Consider the following 20,153-nt stretch of genomic DNA (forward strand, 5'->3'; position numbering starts at 1 on the left):
TTAAGTATTCCTTCTGGGATTCCTACAATAATTTTACCAGGTAAACTTTCTGGGATTTTTCCAGGATTCTTTCAGAAATTCCTTCCGGAATTCCTCCGTGAATTTCTTCTGGATGACTGTCAGGAATTACTTTTCAGGAACTTCTTCCGGGATTCCTCTTAGAGCTTCTTCTAGGAATTCTTTCAGAAACGGATTCCGGTATTTCTTCGAGAACTTTTTCCAGGAATCATCTAGGGACTCTTTTTTGGTTTCTACCAAGAGCTCCGTCAGGAATTCTTGCAGACGCTTCTGGAATTCTTTCAGATGTTTGTAATGGAAATCCTTCTGGAATTCATTATGGATTTTTTAGAGTATTTTGTTTTTGGTAATCCTCAGGAGTTTCTGTAGGACTTTTTTGAATAAACAATAAGCAACTTAGTTATAGCTCCCTCCTAGAGGAATTATAGAATAAGTTTGTGGAGAAACCACGGAAGGAATACCTGGAAGAGCTTCAGGAAAAATTACTAAGGTAGAAGGAGTAATGCTGAAGGAATCTCGAAATTAATTTCTACAGAAATCCAGGAGTCTCTGGAAGAATCGCGGGAAACTTCTTGGAACAATCCTGGCAAGAGTTTTCGACGGAACCCCAGGTGGAACCTCTTAAGGAATCTCAGAAAAAAAACTCCTGGGAAAACTCCAGAGGGAACTTCTGAAGGAATCCTAAATAAACTTTCGGAAGAATTTTATTAAGAGCTTACGGAATCCCAGAAGAACGCTCTGGAACAAATTTGTGGACAAACCACGAGGGGAGTCCCGGATGGAATTCTTGTGGAATCACAGAAGGAACTCCATGAGGTGAGCCACCATCAAGTTATAAAACAGCACACGCACGTATACCCCCAAATCCAACCACTCATGATAAGCTGACGTGTTTTTTTTAATGCGAGAGCTGACGATTTTTTTAAGTCCGAATCGTTAACAAAAAGCCACGAAACGTCAAAAACTATGAACATTTTCCTTAGCAACCGCGGCATGCAGTGCCCTACAGCACTCAAAGTTGTTTAAATTTCCGAACTCATGGAAAACTGTCAAATATTGTATACGTATCGTACAAAAACATTAATTGTAGGAAAACGAAAAACAATAACAAGTAAGTGAACTGAAATCAATGGTTTGGATAAGTAACTTAATGGGTTTGATTCATGTTTTGGAGAGCAATCTTCGCCGAGAAATTTAGTTTTTTTTATTACGACACAAAATAGAACCATCATGTGCCTTTTTATTTTATTACAACGTTCTATTGGTGAAGAAAGCGTTCAGTTAATAACTGTGCAAGTGCTTATTGATCACTAAGCTGAGAAGCAGTCCTCCCCAGCTGGGATGTAACGCCAGAATGATGATGCCAGATATTATGACTGGCAGAAAATATCTATGTAAAGCGAAGAATACTGCAATCATTACATCAAACGTATTCGTTCATGTCTTCCATTTCGCTACATTTTAAAACTGCTTATAGGTTCCCAAACTTTTGAGGTGCGCGACCCCCTTTTGTCAGTTGACGTGCTTTCGGTGACCCACCATAGAAATTCCCTCATTTGTTGTCTGTTACAATCAGGCCCGGATTAAGGATTGTGGAGGCCCAGGGCCCGAGCGGATGTGGAGGACCCTCGGAGAGATGACCTTTTTTCCTCACTTTCGAACAGTACTAAAAGGTTTTTGTGGGGGCCCTAAAATGTGCGGGCCCGGGCCTCACCGCCCCCCCCCCTTACATCCGGCCCTGATTACAGTAAATTATTCGACTGACTCTCGCGACCCGCTGGATGAAGGCCGGCGACCCCCCTTGGGGGTCGTAACCCACAGTTTGGGAAACCATGACTGAAAATCCGTGTTATAGGAGTCTGCATAACACAAATTCATAGTATCGGAGTCTCTGCTATACGTCTACTAATGATTCGAACCCATTTTTGTAGATTAAAAATTAAATAAATTTTGGTGTACGTACTATCGAGGCAAAATGTACGTACTATCGAGGGTACGTACTATCGAGGGTACGTACTAACGAGGTTACGTACTATCGAGGTACGCCTGTATATTGAACTGGATTAAAATCTACATGACCTGTGCTGCCAGCTACTGCAGGAATTCTGTGTTATAAAATAACGCCAACTATGCCACTTGACCTTTACTTAATTTGCATTACCTGAACACTCTAATTCGATATTCGAGCTGTGTTGATCGATCCTTCTAAACAACTTTGCCGAAGACTACTCATTCCTTTGGATCCCAAGATAGGAAGAGAAGCCTGGAATTATACTTGATAACTAGCGCCACCTGGTGACGAAATTACCAATAAATGGTGAATCACCGGATGTTCTTGTCCGTCTGAACATCTTGGATACCAAGATAGAAAAGTATAAAACTTTACTTGATAACTAGCACCATCTAGCGGCGAAATAACTAACTAATTGGTAAATCACCAGATTCTTCTCGACTTTCTGAATACCTTTGCTAAAAACACTTTTTTTTAATTAACTTCCCTAACTCGCGTAGTCGGCTACCATCACCGTCTGCACTGCTCTGGTGCTGTGTACAACAAGCGAGCTTTTTTCATTGTGTTGTACAAAATACAACAGCGCACCTACGGAAGGGTTAACTAGATTTTGAGACATCACATGAGATAACCTATGAGAACTTTATGTTAACCGGTGTCTCGAAGCAACAACCCCCAGTAAATGGATTTTTTATCTAGATAGATCAGTGTTGCCAGGTCTCAATTCATAGCCTTTGGTCAATGCACAAACCTTGCTGAATACATGAAAAAGGTAAACTAGCTTCTAGTACTTGTATTTTGAAGGTAGAAGGTAAGTACTGTCGCATATGCTCCTGGGCTTGGCGGACATAGACAGATCTGGCGTAAAAATCAGTTGGACATGAATAAGCATTCTAGGGGTCAGAAAAGAAAACGATGCCTATGACTGAAAGTTTCTAGGTGATCGGCTGTATATTGGATGTCTTTAGTTAAGTTGCTGACTTCTCAATCTTCTGGGAGAATCAAAACAACTATATATTTTTTTCTTAATCCTACGTTTCGGTCCTTATTGGACCTTTTTCAAGGATTCGAAAGAGTAGTTGTTTTTTGTTATTGTGTTCATTGGAACTGCTAACTACCATTTGAGTTTAGTTTTCTCAAAATGTATTTACTTTAGACAACTAGTTAAAATATATAATATCGGAATCCGTTCCACTGCATGACGACAGTCATATTGAAAATTGGGTTCTTTAGGAGTATCCAGATTATTGAATTTTTTTATTATTCCTGTTCGGGTTTGTCACTGCGACCAGTTTTTAGATCTATTGTGACATTACCCGTATCCTTAGTGTAGTGCATGTCGCATTACTCAATTGCCATTGAGGGGCAATAAAGTATCGATTTTGATACAGTTTTTGTTTTGTTTTCTTAGAAAACAAAACAAGAGTACTGATATTGGCCATGCATCGGGAACCTAGCATCACCCTTGTTTTACTGCTAAATTCTCCCCAGTAAGAAGTTTAGAACCCGGGTTTTAACATTAGCAGCAATACCATTCCAATAATGGAACATATGTTCAGTAATAAGGATTCTAGTATGTTCCTTGCATACCAGCACTTACCTGTCTTTGAAGAGTTAGTACATACATGGATCCCTAACCCGATTTGATGTCCTTTGCATTAAGTTTAGCCTCGAACGGTGAGGTTTTTAACTATCTGCAAAGTAAAGTTGGATACCTTAGTTTTATTCAGAGACCGTAAGCCACCACGATACCAGTGACAAGGACTAAATACTATGATTCCTTGAATTGCCAGAACGCATATTCCAAAATTGGAAAAGTATGTAGGACGACACTAGGTTTCGGTAGATTTTACTCCGTAACGCAACACGAAAAGGCGATCTACCCACGTTACGGGCTCCGTTAACGATCGAGCATCTTTGAAACCCCCTCAATCATTCATCCATCAGCACGGGTCGCCTGACACCTTGGATTGGGGTTCCCTGTTTGGTGGACTTTTACCCCCGGAACAGGGGGTCCGTAGTGCTATTCTAAGCCGGCAGCTACACGGGCACAGATTATTGCATAATCGGTATTTCCGCCCAAAAATTAGTCGAAACCCAAAATTTCATCATTTTTGGTGCTCCGGAACTATTTTTAAAATAAATTTAATGTTTGTATGCGATTTTTTTTTTGTTCGGGGTAAACTGTCATTTTATCGATTGAGCTGTCATTTTCATTTTATCCATGGAAATAAAAACTGTTTTGTTTGTTTATCCACCAAAACAAAGGTATTGGAACGCAATAAAATCACGTTATACTTAGAAAAATGAGCTTCTTCTATTAGGCTATAGAAAATAGCAATATTTTTTTATTTTATTCACTAAACAAGCCAATTACGACCCAGTAAAACGGATTTCGATATTATATTTTTGAACTGGTTTTTCTAAAGTTACAACATTTTTAAAACTAAACTCAAATGATGGATAGTAGTTCAAACAAACACAATAACGAAAAAAAACTACTCTTTCAAATCCTTGAAAAAGTTCCAATAAGGACGGAAACGTCGGATCAAGAAAACATTTAGTTGTTTTGATTCTCCCAGAAGATTGAAAAGCCAGCAACAAAACTGACTGCAAACAACAACAAAACTTGACTGCAACAAAACAGCAACAAACAAACATATGACTGAAAGGCAATGCTTTTTTTGCAAATTGTATGAATAGCATAAACAACAAGGATCAAATAGTGATTATTTGAGTAAGAATTATAAAACAAAATTAAAAAAAAAAAACTAATTATTCCACCTTGCGGTGGTGGCGCCTTTCTGGTACCTTCGAAAAACCATCTTCCATTCACGCTTATTTGCCAAAGGATAAACGAAAACAGTGAAGAAATCGAAGCATTAGGTACTGCATATCCATAAATATTGCATGGTTTCATAGTTAAAACTTCATAAATCTGGAATATTCTAGCTGTCACATTTGAACTCCGGATATTTTCCCCGTACCAAATCTATCCATATTGCATGGTTTTAGAACCTGAAACTCCCTAAAACAGCCGCCATTTTAATAATGGGTCGCGAACTTGGATTTTAGGTCGCAATCTTATATTTTGGGCAGACATCGTGGATACTTTGGTCCCCATTGATTTTTGTACAAAATTCTTTGACCATACTAAAGGTTAAAACAGCCGGTGCAATTTGATGTGCCACATGATTCAGATGGTTCAGTTTTATTATATGGCTAGTTCCACCGATGCTAAGTCCAGATTCCTAAAATCGCCAAAACTCCGAAACGGTTTGACCGATACGGACCAATTTTGATAGCAAACAATGCGGTGGAATTCCGGGTCGATTCGCGCTAAAATCCGTAAAATTGGCAAATCGGAAGTGCCTTAAAAGTGAGTGAACTTTTTCTGCGCACAGACATACATACACACATACAGACATCATCCGAATTCGATCTTCCGAGCTTTCTATCGGAACATCGTTTTAGGAGTGAATAGGCTATAATATACTTAAGTCTTAGTGTATGAGAAAAGCAAAAATCAATCAGCGCTTCGTAATCCTTAAAAAAAACATCCCTCTAAAAAACTTCGTTCAACAGCTCAGAATCGCATCCAACCTATACATCATCCGGTTGACATTCATCGAGTCAAAAAGCGAAGAACCCCAAAAGAGCATCTCAAAAGAGGAGGACGCACACACGAAACAGCCCAACATCCGGCCCGGCCGAGACCTAATCAATGAACATAAATCCAAAGAAACAACTGCTGCCCATCATCATGCCATGCCGCCACGCCGCCAACAAATCGAAACGCACAGCTGTAGCTGTCCAGGCATTGGATGGCAGGCCCAACTCCCTTAAGATTTCATCCGAACAGGCTAGGGGTAAAAACGGGGTCACTGCAGAGATTACCTACTGCCGCTCTCTCTCGCTGCTACCGAAGTCGAACTGATTCACAAAGTTTGTTCGGCCAGCCAGCAAGATGCAAAACGCCTATCCGATGCCATCTGCACTTTGGGGACCACCACCACCGCACCGTCACACAATTGGGGCCCGGCAGAAACAGACCGGGCTCAAGTTTTCGAACCAGTTGATTTCGCAGCAAACGGGCAGGGGCAGCTGCTACAATAAGAGCAGCAACGTCTTTCCGGTTTGTTACGATTTGAAGTTTTCTCGAGTTGGATTTGGCTAGAGCTAGGCTGTGTGCAGTCCATCGGTAGGACGGGTTTGTGCGGGAGAAGGCTGCGCAAGTGTTTCGCCATGGAAACTACCTCGCCGCCCAAGAAAGGATACTCTCCGGGGGCAAGAAAGTTGTTCAATTGAGAAAGAAGGAAAAGTTTTGTTCGGAACTGCAGTTCGATGTAGTTGAATTTCCATCATTTGGTGAAATAAAGTTAAAAGGGCGAAGAGAACATAATTCTCTGATTTTGAAAGGTGATGATAGTTCATCAGATGTGTGTCTTACAAGTTATTTGAAAGTATGCAGAAAAGATTGTGTTTTCTAGAATTAAGTCTTAGCATCCACACCTACAGGGGATAGTCAAAATGATCGGGACAGGTAAAATTTTCACTTTTCAAAAAATGTTCAACTAGCTGTAACTTTTCGAAAAGTGTATCGAATATTCTCAAATTTTTACTGTAAGTTCATCAACTAGTTGTGCATCAGTAGTCCAAATTTGGGAAAGATTGGGCCATTTTCCACGAAGTTATTAAGATGCTTGGAAAAGGTAAAATTATCCGATAGCTAACTTTGAGCTCTTATACCTCCGGATTTAAGGAACCGATTGCAATGAAAGTTTGACTATTCATAACTTATATAAGAAACTCTTAAAAACATTTGACTTTACTTGAAATTTTTAAAAAGAGCAAAAGTTATAGCGGTTTTATTTTTCTCACGATTTTTTAGCAAATTGGTCTATTTTTAATATGTATTCCATAACTTTTACAATTTGTTGGCGGCTATGTTGTTACTTTCCTTCAAAACACATTTATATATAAGTCAATTAGAGGGAAATTAAATGAACTATAATTTGCATCTTAAATTTTGAAACGATGTTGAAATTTTGGATAATTTTGTGTTTTATTAGAAAAATAATCTAATCGTTATAATTTTCTTCCATGTCAAGTAATTTAAGTTAAGTCAACGGTTTTTAATAGATCAAGTCATAAATGGTCAAAATTACATTGCATTCGGTTCATTGAATCCGAAGATATAACAGCTCAAAGTTGGCTATCAGATAATATTACCTTTTCCAAGAATATTTATAACTTCGTGGAAAATGGCCCGATCTTTCCCAAATTTGTACTACTGATACACAACTAGTTGATGAACTTACAGTAAAAATTTGAGAATATCTGATGCACTTTTCGAAAAGTTACAACAAGTTGAACATTTTGTGAAAAGTGAAAATTTTGCCTGTCCCGATCATTTTGTCTATCCCCTGTAGCGTAGGCTCTGAGTTCTACCCTGTTCTACGATGTTCCTTCTTATAACATAAGCAGTGGTGTCATCGAGATTACTCCAAGTTACTCACAGAGTAACCAGCTCTTGATGTAAAAAAAATAATTTCCTCCGAATATGGTATCAGAAGGCTGAATTTCAAAAGGCTGAATGCACAAAAGGCTGAAATCAAGAAAGTGTAACATAAGGCTGAAATTACAAAAGGTTGAAAATTAAAAAAGGCTGAAAATACGAAAAGCATATGGGTCATTCCACACCAAGTGTACACACCGCGTGTTATCGACCATCACCAATTTTGACCAAATTTTGTTGGAATGTTTGTTTAAATGGAGGAAGAAAAAATCCAAATTTGGTGCCGATCTGATCACCCCTCGGCCCGTGGCAGCACCCCTCGTCTTTGCCAATACAAGAAAAATCCAAATTTTCCCTTCCTTTTCTTAATTTATAGCTTTGAAACTATAACATATACACATTTTTTACCTTCGGCTTATTTGAAGAAAAATGTCAGAGGAATCCAGAAAAAATATTATTTTTTCGATGCAGTGTTGTCAAACATGTTATTTTTCAATTTTAAAACTTAAAATCGGTTTTTCGTCGAATGAGTATATTTTGATTTCAAAAATTTTGATTCCATCGTGTTTATCAGACATTTTCCAGTCGAAAAAGCTTAACTCCCCGAGGTCTTTTTGGCCGTTCCAGAGATATAGCGTTTTTAAGCTTGGAAAACGTTTTTCTCTAATATATCAAATTAGTTAAACTTACAAGTTTCGCTAAGAAAACATTGTTCGATGCAATTTGAAGGTGATTTAGGCTGATTTAGACCAAGGAAAGCAGCAAATTGTGTGAAAAAGATTTGGCAGTGTTGCCAGAATTGCCTTTTTTTAATCCAATCATTAAAAAACGATTTTTCCTATGAAATCAGGTGCAATTTTCTTTGGACTGATTAAGACAGTGGTAAATGGAAGAACATGAAAAAGAAAATATGACAGTGTTGCCAGATCATCAAATATGGGTATATCAATATTTATATACATAAAATGAATTCCTGTCTGTCTATCAGTTTGTCTGACCCTTATAGATTCGGAAACTACTGAGCCGATTGGCGAGAAATTTTTCTGATAAAATAAAATGAACTCTTGAAGCATATTCAAAACGTGTGTGTCGTTACATTTATTTCACCGAAAAAATAACTGTTTCAGATATCCACTCATTGCCCTCTGATTTCTTTACTTTGCTACACTGAAACACGACTTGCGGTAATGATCAGCATTAAGATGTTTTCAAATTTACCATGGTTAAACGCTTCTTGTGTGTGCGTTTTGTCTTGCGTTTTGTTTCCTTTCATATCAACCGGTTCGATAGCCGAGTGGTAGCCTGGTGATCTCAAGGTTCTTGGTCTTGGTCAACAGAGACATTAATCTGTTTTATTGAAACGAAACACAGTCTGCACAAATGTAATGGCGTTATGTATTTAAATTGACCCAGTAGAATAGCAATTTCAACAGCAAGCCGTTTTTTAGTGTACACTGCACCTTTTGTGTGCGTGTTTTTTGCGCTAATTTTTTGAAAAGCGACTCCGAAGTTGGACTGGAAACGGGTTTCCTTATGATTGAATCGGCACAAGAGGGAGCTGCGGCATGTATATCTCTAATACCAGGAATAAATAATGCTACTTCATAACGATCCTTCAGAATCTTCTTCTCTTTCTTGAATGCCATAACGGGAGCAAAAACTAAATTGAGCAAGCAATTTTCCATTGCCCAATCTTAAGGTTTATCATCATCATAATCATCTAGGAACCCCATTGCAATTTTGCAAACAAACTTTAGAGGCACAAATCTAACAAACGAAGCATCGCCGCAGCGATACAATGCAACTCTACGGGAATTCCAAAATCCCTTTCGTGAAACTTTTACTTTTAAACTAACTTTTGAGCTCTTTTTGCATACTCTCTGATTTGCTTTCTTTATTGTTGTCAAAAAAAGAAGAACAAAACAACTCAACTTTGATACGGGAAGCCAAAAATGAGTTAGTGACATAATACAGATAGTTCAGTAATTTGAACTGGCAGTTGGTCGAAAAACTTCTACTCTAAGTACTCTGTCTGTATGTGAGTTAATATAAATTGCCAACCTCAAGGTTGAGAGGATTGAACTCACTTTTGGGAACTTTATTTTTTTCGTGCACGTTCAAAACAATGGATAAACAGAGAAAAAAATGAATAGCAACTTGCACGCTAAGGCATAACATGTCATCCAGAATTCTTTTTCGTGATTCTGAACCATGAATAAATTTCAGTGAACATTTAAATTTACCACTGCCCTTGTCAAAGGGTAATAAAAAGTTGCACATCTAACGAAAACTATCAAGGTTCAGTGTGGCCAATAGTAATAGAATTGTAAAAAAGGAATTTATTATACTTGCTTGATAATTTGATTTGATACAAAAGTTCTCATATAATTTAGATTTTTAAAATAAATTTTAAATGTTTGGCAACACTTTCGTCAACATTTATGTTTACATAGGTAGAATGTCAATTGAAATACGGGTTATAACAGACAAAAAATTAAATTTTAGCAATTTATTTTTATTTATTATAATAAATCTATAATTGATAAACTGGCAACACTGCCAATTTTTTTTTCACACAATTTGCAGCTTCCCTTGGTCTAAATCAGCCTAAATCACCTTTAAATTGCATCGAATAATGTTTTCTTAGCGAAACTTGTAAGTTGAACTAATTTGATATATTAGAGAAAAACGTTTTCCAAGCTTAAAAACGCTATACCTCTGGAATGGCCAAAAAGACCTCGGGGAGTTAAGCTTTTTCGACTGGAAAATGTGTGATAAACACGATAGAATCAAAATTTTTGAAATCAAAATATACTCATTCGACGAAAAACCGATTTTAAATTTTAAAATTGAAAAATAACATGTTTGGCAACACTGTATCGAAAAAATAATATTTTTTCTGGACTCCTCTGACATTTTTCTTCAAATAAGCCGAAGGTCAAAAATGTGTATATGTTATAGTTTCAAAGCTATAAATTAAGAAAAGGAAGGGAAAACTTGGATTTTTCTTGTATTGACTAAGACGAGGGGTGTTGCCACGGGCCGAGGGGTGATCCGATCGGTACCAAAATTTGGATTTTTTCTTCCTCCATTTAAACAAACATTCCAACAAAATTTGGTCAAAATCCGTGATGGTCGAAAACACGTTTTCACTTTTTCTCGGTCACTTCATATGGAATGACCCATATATAAGTTATACACTTCTTTCTTTTCTTGGAGTAACACCCGAACTGAGATCAAACCTGCTTCTCAGCTTTGGCATATCGTGTAACAGGTACGAAGATACTCAATGCCAAAGGGCGTCAAGAAAATTTTCATAAAGTTCTTGGTCCGAACGCGAATCGAACTATTCTTTCGAGTCATGTTGTTTTGAAGATTGTTGTCATTACGGCTACTAACAATATCATCAGAGATTTTCCCTTCTTTGAAATATATGCTATTCTTTTGGAAAATACTATGTTAGTAATGTAGGCGTTCAAACATTCCATAGTATTATGGCCAGTCGTAAAACTTTCTGATTCAGTACATCGTAACTGAAGCATGTTCCCACAAAATGACTTAGTTTGGCCAACCATGAACTAAGGGACGGTCAATCGTCAAGCTCAAGCAAAACCAATGCGAGTGCCGCGGCTGGGTAATCGACCAACAAGCAAATGCGTTTGAAAACTAGTCAAACCACTATTTCAGCCTCATGTTATTACAGCCTATTGATGCATTCAGCCTTTTGTAATTTCAGCTTTTTGTGTTTCAGCCTTTTGTTATTTCAGCCTTTCGTTATTCAGCCTTTTTTACGTAACCCAGCCATAAAGAAGGACAAGGTGACAAGGTGACAAAAATCGCGATTTTTGTTATCTTCCAATCCCCTTGGCAAGCAAGGGGTCCATCAATTTAATCCAACCAAAGTCATTTACATCCTTTTTTATCATTTTCTAGCGAATAAAAGAGAAAAATTAAAAATCCCAGACTTTATGTAAATGGCGGCCTGGTTTCCACGGGAATTATCGAGATAATAAACATGCTATCCCTCTGAAATTTTTCCAAGAGTTATTTCAGAAAATCATGCAAAAATTGCTTCAGAAATTCTTCAATAAATTCAGAAACCCTTTAGTGATTTCTTCAGAAATCTTTGAGAGATTTCTCCAGAAATTTATCAAAGGATTTATTTGGATAAAAGTATGAATATTTTTTGAAATTCCTCGATGATATTCCTGCAAAAAAAACCTCCTGGTATTTCATCAGAAATTCCCAAAGCGATTCCTTCAGAAAATATTCCAGTCCAGAGAAATAAGAAAAATCTGCCGCGAATGCCTTCGGAGATTTCTCTGAGATTCTTCTACGGAATTCTACCGAAAATTCAAAGTTTTCTTTGGAAATTTCTCAGAAATACATTTAAAAAATGAAACCTTCTTGGATTTCTTTCGAAATTGCCATCTGAATTATCTTAAAAAAGGTTTCAGAGATTGCTTTCAGAAAGTCTTCCATGTTCTACTATATGTTTCTTCACAAATCGCTCTAGAATTTCCTTCAGTATGACATCTAGAAAATGTTCCAGAAACCTTCCAGGAACTCCTCTAGAAAAGCTTCCATGGGTTTTGTCAGATATTCCCCCATAAATTCTTCAAAAACTCCGTACGGAAATTCTTTCAGGAAATCATCCATGATTCTGTTAGAATTTGTTTCGGCGATTCCTACAGAAAGTAAAATCATCCACTGAATCCTTCAAAAATCTTCCAAAGGCGATTCCTTCGGAAACGCTTCATGGGATTCCAGAAATTCTTTATGAGATTTCTTCATTGATTTGTTCAAGGATTCCAGTGGGAAATCTTCTATGGATTTCTACTAAGATTGTCACATGGATTTTTTTCAAAAATTAATTGGAATTTTTCAAGAATTTTATCCAAGAATTCTTTCATGTAGATTTCCATAGCTTTCTTCTGATACTCCGTCAGAAATTACTTTAGAAATTCTTGTGTAGATACATTTGGCAATTCTTTTTTTTTATCCAAGGATTCCTTCAGAATTTTTACAGGGTTACGTCAGAAATGCCCTCGAAGATTTTTTAACAAATTTAATTTGTATTTTTTGTGGTTTCTCAAAAAAGAGAGATTTGTTCAAAAATTGCTCTGAGGATCCCATTGAAATTTCTCGCCAGAATGTGTCCAGGAATTCCTACAGGGAATCATTCACAAAATACAGAAGTTCGTACAGAGTTTCTTTCAGGACTTCCTGCAGTTACTCCATGCATTTCTCAAAAAAATCAGGTCATTCTTTTCAAAGTTATTTCTAAGAATTTTTCCACAAATTTCATTAAGAATTTGTTAATATATGTTTCCAAGGAATTTCTGCAGGAATTCCTTTCGAAAAATATTAACAGTTTTTCTGGAGATTTTCAAAGCAGCTAATCAAGGCGTTTCTCCAGGTATTCCAACCAGAACTTCATCGGGAATATGTCCACAAATGCCTCCAGAAACACTTTCATAAACTCTTCCAAAAAATTTATCGATGAATTTCACTATGAGCTTTTTCTTCAATTACTCAATAAACTAGAAAAAATAAACTAGGAATTCCACCAATGCTTTCCTAGGATTTTTCCAGGAATTCCAACATAAAGTTCTTCAAAAAGTTCTGCAGAGATTCCATCAAGAATTTCCCAAGGTTTTCTTCAGATATTCCTCTACAGATTCATTCAGAAGTACTTCCTGAGTGATTCTACTGGAGATTTCTTCAATTTTTTTCTCAGGGATTCTTTTAGAAATTTATGCTCGGAATACTTCTGATATATCCCGTCAGGGATTCTTTCAAATATATCTTCAGAGACATCATCGGAATTTTCATGGAGTTTTTTTTTGGTAATCCGTCTAACATGATTCCTTCGGTAATTCTTCTAAGAACTCCTTCCATAAGAAGTTCCGTCAGGAGTTCCTGCGGAAATTCCCAGAAGGATTTTTTTTAGAAATTGTTCATGATTGGCTCCAGAAAAAAATAATTCCTAAGGATTCCTTCAAAGATTCCTGTAGGGGTTGGTTTAGATATTCCTTCCCAATTTTTTTTCCATAAAGTTCTGTATAGAATTCCCTGAAAGTTTTTCGCAAGGGATTGTTTCTTAATAAAACTCCTGTTGAGACCTTTGGAGATTTCTAGAACAAATACTTGAATATTTTTTAAAGAGATTCCTTGACACAAATTCATGAAACATTTTCCGAAGTTATCTCCTGAGGAGTTCCATGATGAATGTCTGGGAAAATAACTAAAGAAACTCCTTTAGATACCATAATTGCTAAAAAAAAATATAAGGCACTTTTGGAGGAACTCTGAACGTAATTACAAGAAAAAAATGCTTGAGAAATTTCTGGAGGTAATCCTGTAGAAATCCTTAGAGAAATTTCGGAAGGAAATGTTTGTCAAAATCCCCAAAGAAATTGCAGACAATTGCACTAGTGGAATTCTTGAAGTGATCATTCAATAAATTTCCTGAAGGAATTCTTGGAAGAACTATTGGAGATCCCCGAAAGCTTTACGAGGCCAATAAAACCATTTTAATTTTTAAAAGATAAACTAATAGAATCACAGTCACTTTGTAATTCCTGAGTACAGATCCCTCTGATGGTATGCATAGAAGAATTTACCGTACAATTCCTGAAGAAATAATAGGGGATTTTTTTGTATTACCCTTACAAATTGGGCCGAAGGGTCTCAAATTTTCATGAAACTTTTTCCCAGGCAGGGCTCATGGATATATGAACAAAAATAAAATTGAGAAAAGTTCAGGGTCGCCTATTTTCCTGGAAAACTCAGGTGGGATTTTTTTGTTTTCCCCCGACACGACTTACTTTGAAAAAACATAACTCAAGAACGAAACATCGTAGAAACAAAGTTTTTTTAGAAAATGAAAGCAAATTTTCTCAGGAATTGGAAAAAGTTTTCCATAAAATTTTCCACAGTTAAGAAAATTTGTAAAGAAAAGCCGGAAAAACTATACCTGAATTCGTGGAAAATTTTCGAAAAAATATTTTTGAGAAAATTATTTTATAAGCTTCAATCGCTGAAATTTTTGGAATGCACTTTTTTTTCGTTTTTGAGTTATGGCTAATTTTGTTAAAAAAATGACCATGTAATATAGGCTTACATGATCATTTTCACAAAATGGGCTATAACGAAAAAAGAGTACATTCCAAAAATTTCAGCGATCAAAGCTTATAAAATAACCTTCTCAAAAATATTTTTTTGAAAATTTTCCGCGAGTTCGGGCATAGTTTTTCCGGCTTTTCTTTATGAATTTTCTCAACGGTAGAAAATTTTGTGGAAAACTTTTTCCACTTCATATTTTTTTTTGAATTCCTGAGAAAATTTGCTCTCGTTTTCATTAAAATACATTGTTTCTACTATGCTTCGTTCTTGAGTTATGATTTTTCAAAGAAAAGGCTTATATGGCACATTTGAACATTTTTCAACAAAATTGGCCATAACTCAAAAACGAAAAAAAGTACATTCCAAAAATTTCAACGATCAAAGCTTATAAAATTACCTTCTCAAAAATATTTTTTCGAAAATTTTCCACACGAGTTCGGGCATAGTTTTTCGGGCTCCTCTTTCTAAACTGTGGAAAACTTTTTCCAGTTCATATTTTTCTTGATTCCTGAGAAGATTTTCTTTCATTTTCTAACAAAAAAAACTTTGTTTCAACGATGCTTCGTTCTTGAGTTATGTTTTTTTCAAAGTAAGTCGGGTCAGGGGAAAACAAAAAAATTCCACCTGAGTTTTCCGGGAAAATAGGCGACCCTGAATTTTTCTCAATTTTTGTTTGTTCATATATTAATGAGCCCTGCCTGTGGAAAAAGTTTCATGAAAATCTGAGACCCTTCGGCTCAATTTGTACGATAATTAAAAAATGCCCAATAACATAAATTCCCTGAAAAAAATCCTGAAGGAGAAATTTCTGAAAAAAATCCAGCTGAAACAGAAAAAAAACAGGAGGAATAGGAGCAGGAAAACCAACAGCTGGAATCTATACAAAGAATTTCTTCAAAAATTCCTGGAAAAATGCTCAGGAATAGATTCTGGAGTAAACTGAATGGAATTCGGAGATATATCTGAAGCATCACCAGAAAAATGTATGAAAGCATCCCTGGAGGAAGTTCTAAATAAATGTCTGAAGATATCCCGGAATACATGGAATAATTCCTGAAAAAGTTCCTGGAAAAAATCTAAATTTCTAAAAGAAGCCTATAGAGGAATTTCTGAAAAAATCTCCGATACTCTGAAAAAAAATCTGGAATTGCATATTTTGAAGAAATCTTTGGTGGAACTTTTTGAGTAAACATTGAAAAAATTCCAAGAAGAATTACTTGAGAAATTTCAAGAAAAAATCCTGGAGAAATCCCAAAGAAAAATTCCGGACAGAAATTCTGATATTTCTAGATAAAATCCCAACAAAACGTTTAAAGAAATATATCTAAAAAAATGCCCGATCTTGCGAAGCAATCCTTGAAGGAAAATCCTTATTTTTTTCTGAAAGAATCCCAGGATGAATCTTTGTACGAATTTTCGAAGAAACTCGTGGAATAATTTCGAGAAGAATATTTTGAGAAATTTCTTGAGAAACTCCTGAAAGCAGACCCAAGAAAAATTTCTGGAAAAATTTCGGAAAGAATCCCTGGAATGCATTGAAAAAGGATCCTTGGAGCAATCTTCTGAGGAATTCTTGTTGAAATCATTCTGAGAAATCTTGAATTTAGAAGTTCTGGCGGTGTCTCTGGCGGTAATCATGGAGAAAAATCCTAAGAAGTGCATGGGAAGGACTATATTCTAAAAGAATACTCGGAGGTCTCTTTAGATGAATTCTTGCTAAACTCATAAAACGAATTCCTGCAGGGGTGTCCGGCCATTTGGCCGAATGCCGTTTGGCCGAACGCCATTTGGCCGAATGCCATCTGGCCGAAAGGGTCGTTTGGCCGAATGCCGTTTGGCCGAATCATGATCAAAAGAATTCAGAGGAAGTTTTTGACATTCTAACTGCCAATATGATTATCAGAAGTATTTCCTTCTTTTTATCATAGGCTATTCTTTCTAGTTTTAATATTCAGGTATTAGTTGGCGTTGAAACTGTCAATATATCATCGAAGATTTTTCCTTCTTTGAATCATAGGCTGTTCTTTTGAGGTATACTGGGACGGGGAACAGTGGTATGGTCACTTGATTTCATCATTCATTTTTCGGCCAAACGGCATTCGGCCAAATGGCATTCGGCCAAATGACCCGGAACCCCTGCAGGAATGCACTATCCGCGATAATTACGATGAACGTTTTATGAAAACGTAATTTCTTATTTTGCTAGGGGTTTTCTACTGGAAATGGGTTGAAAAAGGCCAAATAAATCAGGCCCAAACGTCGGGCAATACAAATTTAATCGTTTGGATACCCTAGACTGAGAAAGCCAGAAACTCCGTAGTAATTTTTAATTTCCCTGGAAAAAATTTCTGTAAGGCGTAAGTTGACATTCCAAAGGGGCCTTTCCAGAATCGAGAGCGCTGCGATTTGGAAACCTTGAGTAACCAGCTCTGATTTTACCATGACATCACTGAACGTAAAAAACTGCTTGTACTACAGTTGGTGTCAAGCACTAGGAGAGTCTGGACGACCCAGAATATTTTAAAAGCATTAAACGATGTGTATTGATGTTGAAAGGTGTGTTAACCTCAAATGAAAAAGTTTCAAGCAAACACAACCTACCTTAATAGCCAGACACGTGCGTATCCGCTTGGCCAGGTCCACCCCGGACCCGTCGTCAGCGCCGTCGAAGAAGTTATCATCGTCGTCATCGTTGTCGAAATCTTCGTCGCTGCTGCTACTGCTACTGCTGCTCGAGCTGGAACTGGAGCTGGAGCTGGACGAGCTCGAGTTGCTCGAGCTGCTACTACTGGCCGCCATGGCAGTCGTGTGACCACGACCCCTACCTCCGCCGCCGCCACCGCCACCACTATCACCACCGACGGCGACGGAGTCCTGATCCATCATCATCATCTGTTGCGGATCACTGCTGGCAGTGTTGCCATTCTGGTGGCGTTTCCGTTGCTGATTCTGGTGCTGTTGCTGCTGCTGGAACAGTATCGAGGATTCGCCCAGCTCACAGTCGGCCACGTTGGCCAAGCAGAGGCGGCACAATTTGAAGAATTTGGACGGCAGATTGCCGTTTGCACACATGGTGGATGATCGCGATGGATGCATCATTTTGTGATGGTGAACACGTCAGTAATACGCGTAAATAAAGACGAAGAGGGGGATAGGAAGGCGCACTCAACCCTTTTGGTGGAAAGGGTGAGCTGAGGGTGGTCACTGAATCACCGGAACCGGAAATCAAAATGTAATCAAACTTTCTTCACCGCAACTTCACCGGTTGCGGACTTACAGCACTAACCCAAAATAAACGAACCGGGGGGCTTTCCAGCAGAGCATGGGACCAGGTTGCACTACAGTCGACGGCATTGGGCACTGGTCGTTATCGGGTATTGTTGGATCGATTTCTTCTCCAACTGGCGGGCATGCAAAATCATGGATCTACACACTCACTTTCACATTTCCTTTCTTGGGTAGGATATCTGGGGTTGGAAGAGGCTTTGTATTCTATTCGGAATCTTCCCACTTTATTCTTCTTCCTCTTGATCAATCAAGGAGGGGGATCCCGAGCACTTCTTCTAGTCGTGACGCACGCAAACACAAATCGCACTTCTCTTCAACCCAACAACAACGTCGGAAACGGCAGCTAATCTATATACCATATATACCTTGCATCAAGGTAAGACAACAAAACATCAATACAAACGACGACGGCACAACGAAAGAACCCTCGCCCCAGCGACTATTTAGTAGTAACAGATAAAATACACGAAAACCGGCTCGGTTGAGAATTGTTAAGAAATCACACGCGCGCACTTCAAGATAGCATCTCTTCTCGTGCCTTTTCGGAAACGGCCGAGATGACGAACGGCAGCACACTAGTACGCGATTAGATGGCGACGACGTCGATGGCTAAGAATCCTGTGGATGATGATGACGGTAGAAAGAATCACGCACTTCGACGATCGTCTTGCGCTTCCAGCAAGTTTATTGCGTGGTTTACTGGAATTTGTATCTGTAATAAAGTATGGGAGAAGAGAAAGAGAATTCATTATTAGAAGTAGAACAAGTATAACACGTTCATTCGCTTATTTGATTGATATTTCTGCATTCACAAGAGAAAAACTGGATTTCTGGTATATTTTTTGACGGGATTCTTTCGAAAACTTCTTAAAGGATTTCTCCAGCATTTTTTAACGTATTCTTTCAAAAAATCTATCGTAAAATTATTCGGAAATTCCATAAGATATTCCTCCAAAAGTTTCTCAAAGGTTCTTTTAGAAAAATCTTACAGGATCGCTTCAGAATTTCATCCATGAATTTCATCAAAAATTCTTTGCCGTCTTTTCAGTGGATTTGCAGACTTTTTGTGGAATATTTCGACTTTTTTGGGTTGTGAGAACTTGTGTCATCCCCCTGCATATACTTCGTACCAAATATACCCACAACGTATGTTTTAGAGCCTAAAAAAATCACTAAACAGCTGCCATCTTGAATTTTAAGACGCCATCTTTGATTTTTAACCGCCATATTGGATATCCTAGCCTTTTTGTACTCCAGTCATCTTTCCCATACCAAATACACTCATATTGCATGGTTTTGGAGCCTAAGATTCAATTAAACATCCGCCATCTTTAATTATGAGCTATCTTCTTGGATATTGGATCACCATCTTGGATATTTTGGTCGCCATTTTTGGTCTCCATACATCTACCCCATACCAAATATACCCAAAGTGCAAGGTTTTGGAGCCTAAAGCTCCATTTAACAGCCACCATCTTGAATTTTCAGCAGCCATCTTGGAAATTCTGGTCGTCATTTTTCGACTCCATATTTTCTCCACATTTCTCCATGTTTTCTCCATGTAAAATAATCCAATACCGTCTACCCCCGTTGGTTTGACCGCGTCTAATCTGAACACTTTTTAATTTGATCCCCGCTTATCTGCACATCGTTCAAACTAAAAATGGTTCAAACGTCATTCTGCCCATGAAACGGTGTGAAACGGAACGCCGAATCAAAACAAAACAGCAAAAAGAGTTACCATCAGTGTGTTTTTCGATGTCCACAGGGTTACTAGAAGTTCAAACAAAAAATGAACCCCGTTGGTTTGCATGAGGTGTCGTTCAAACCAACGGGGGTAGACGGTATTGAACCATATTGCATGGTTTTGGAGCTTAAAGCGCCAATAAACAGCCGCCATCTTAAATCTGGAGCCGCCAACTTGAATTTGGAGTCGCTATCTTAGATTTTCTGGTCGCCATCTAGGATATTATGGTCGCCATTTTGGTGTATAGACATCTTCCCCGTACCAAATATACCCATATTGGTATTGCATGGTTTTGGAGCCTAAAGTACCATCAAACAGCCGCCATCTTAAATTTGGAGCCGCCATCTTAAATTTGGAGCCGCCATTTTGTATTTTCAGCCGCCATCTTGAATTTTTAGCTGACTTCGTGGAAGTTTTGTTATCCAGAGTTGATTTCCACACAA

General features: G+C 37.7%; 1 protein-coding gene across 2 annotated transcripts in view; it reads right to left on the minus strand.

Annotated features, from left to right (window-relative positions):
* Positions 1 to 20,153, minus strand: part of LOC109621731 (ras-interacting protein RIP3) — a 1,021,901-nt gene that overhangs the window by 876,489 nt on the left and 125,259 nt on the right. For both annotated transcript variants that reach the window (XM_062849445.1, XM_062849446.1), the window contains one exon: positions 17,277 to 18,675. In XM_062849445.1, coding sequence (XP_062705429.1) covers positions 17,277 to 17,774 — 498 coding nt within the window. In that variant the 5' untranslated portion in view covers positions 17,775 to 18,675. The remainder of the gene's footprint in view (positions 1 to 17,276; positions 18,676 to 20,153) is intronic.

The sequence above is a fragment of the Aedes albopictus genome, chromosome 2 (genome assembly GCF_035046485.1).
Source record: "Aedes albopictus strain Foshan chromosome 2, AalbF5, whole genome shotgun sequence".
Taxonomy (NCBI): domain Eukaryota; kingdom Metazoa; phylum Arthropoda; class Insecta; order Diptera; family Culicidae; genus Aedes; species Aedes albopictus.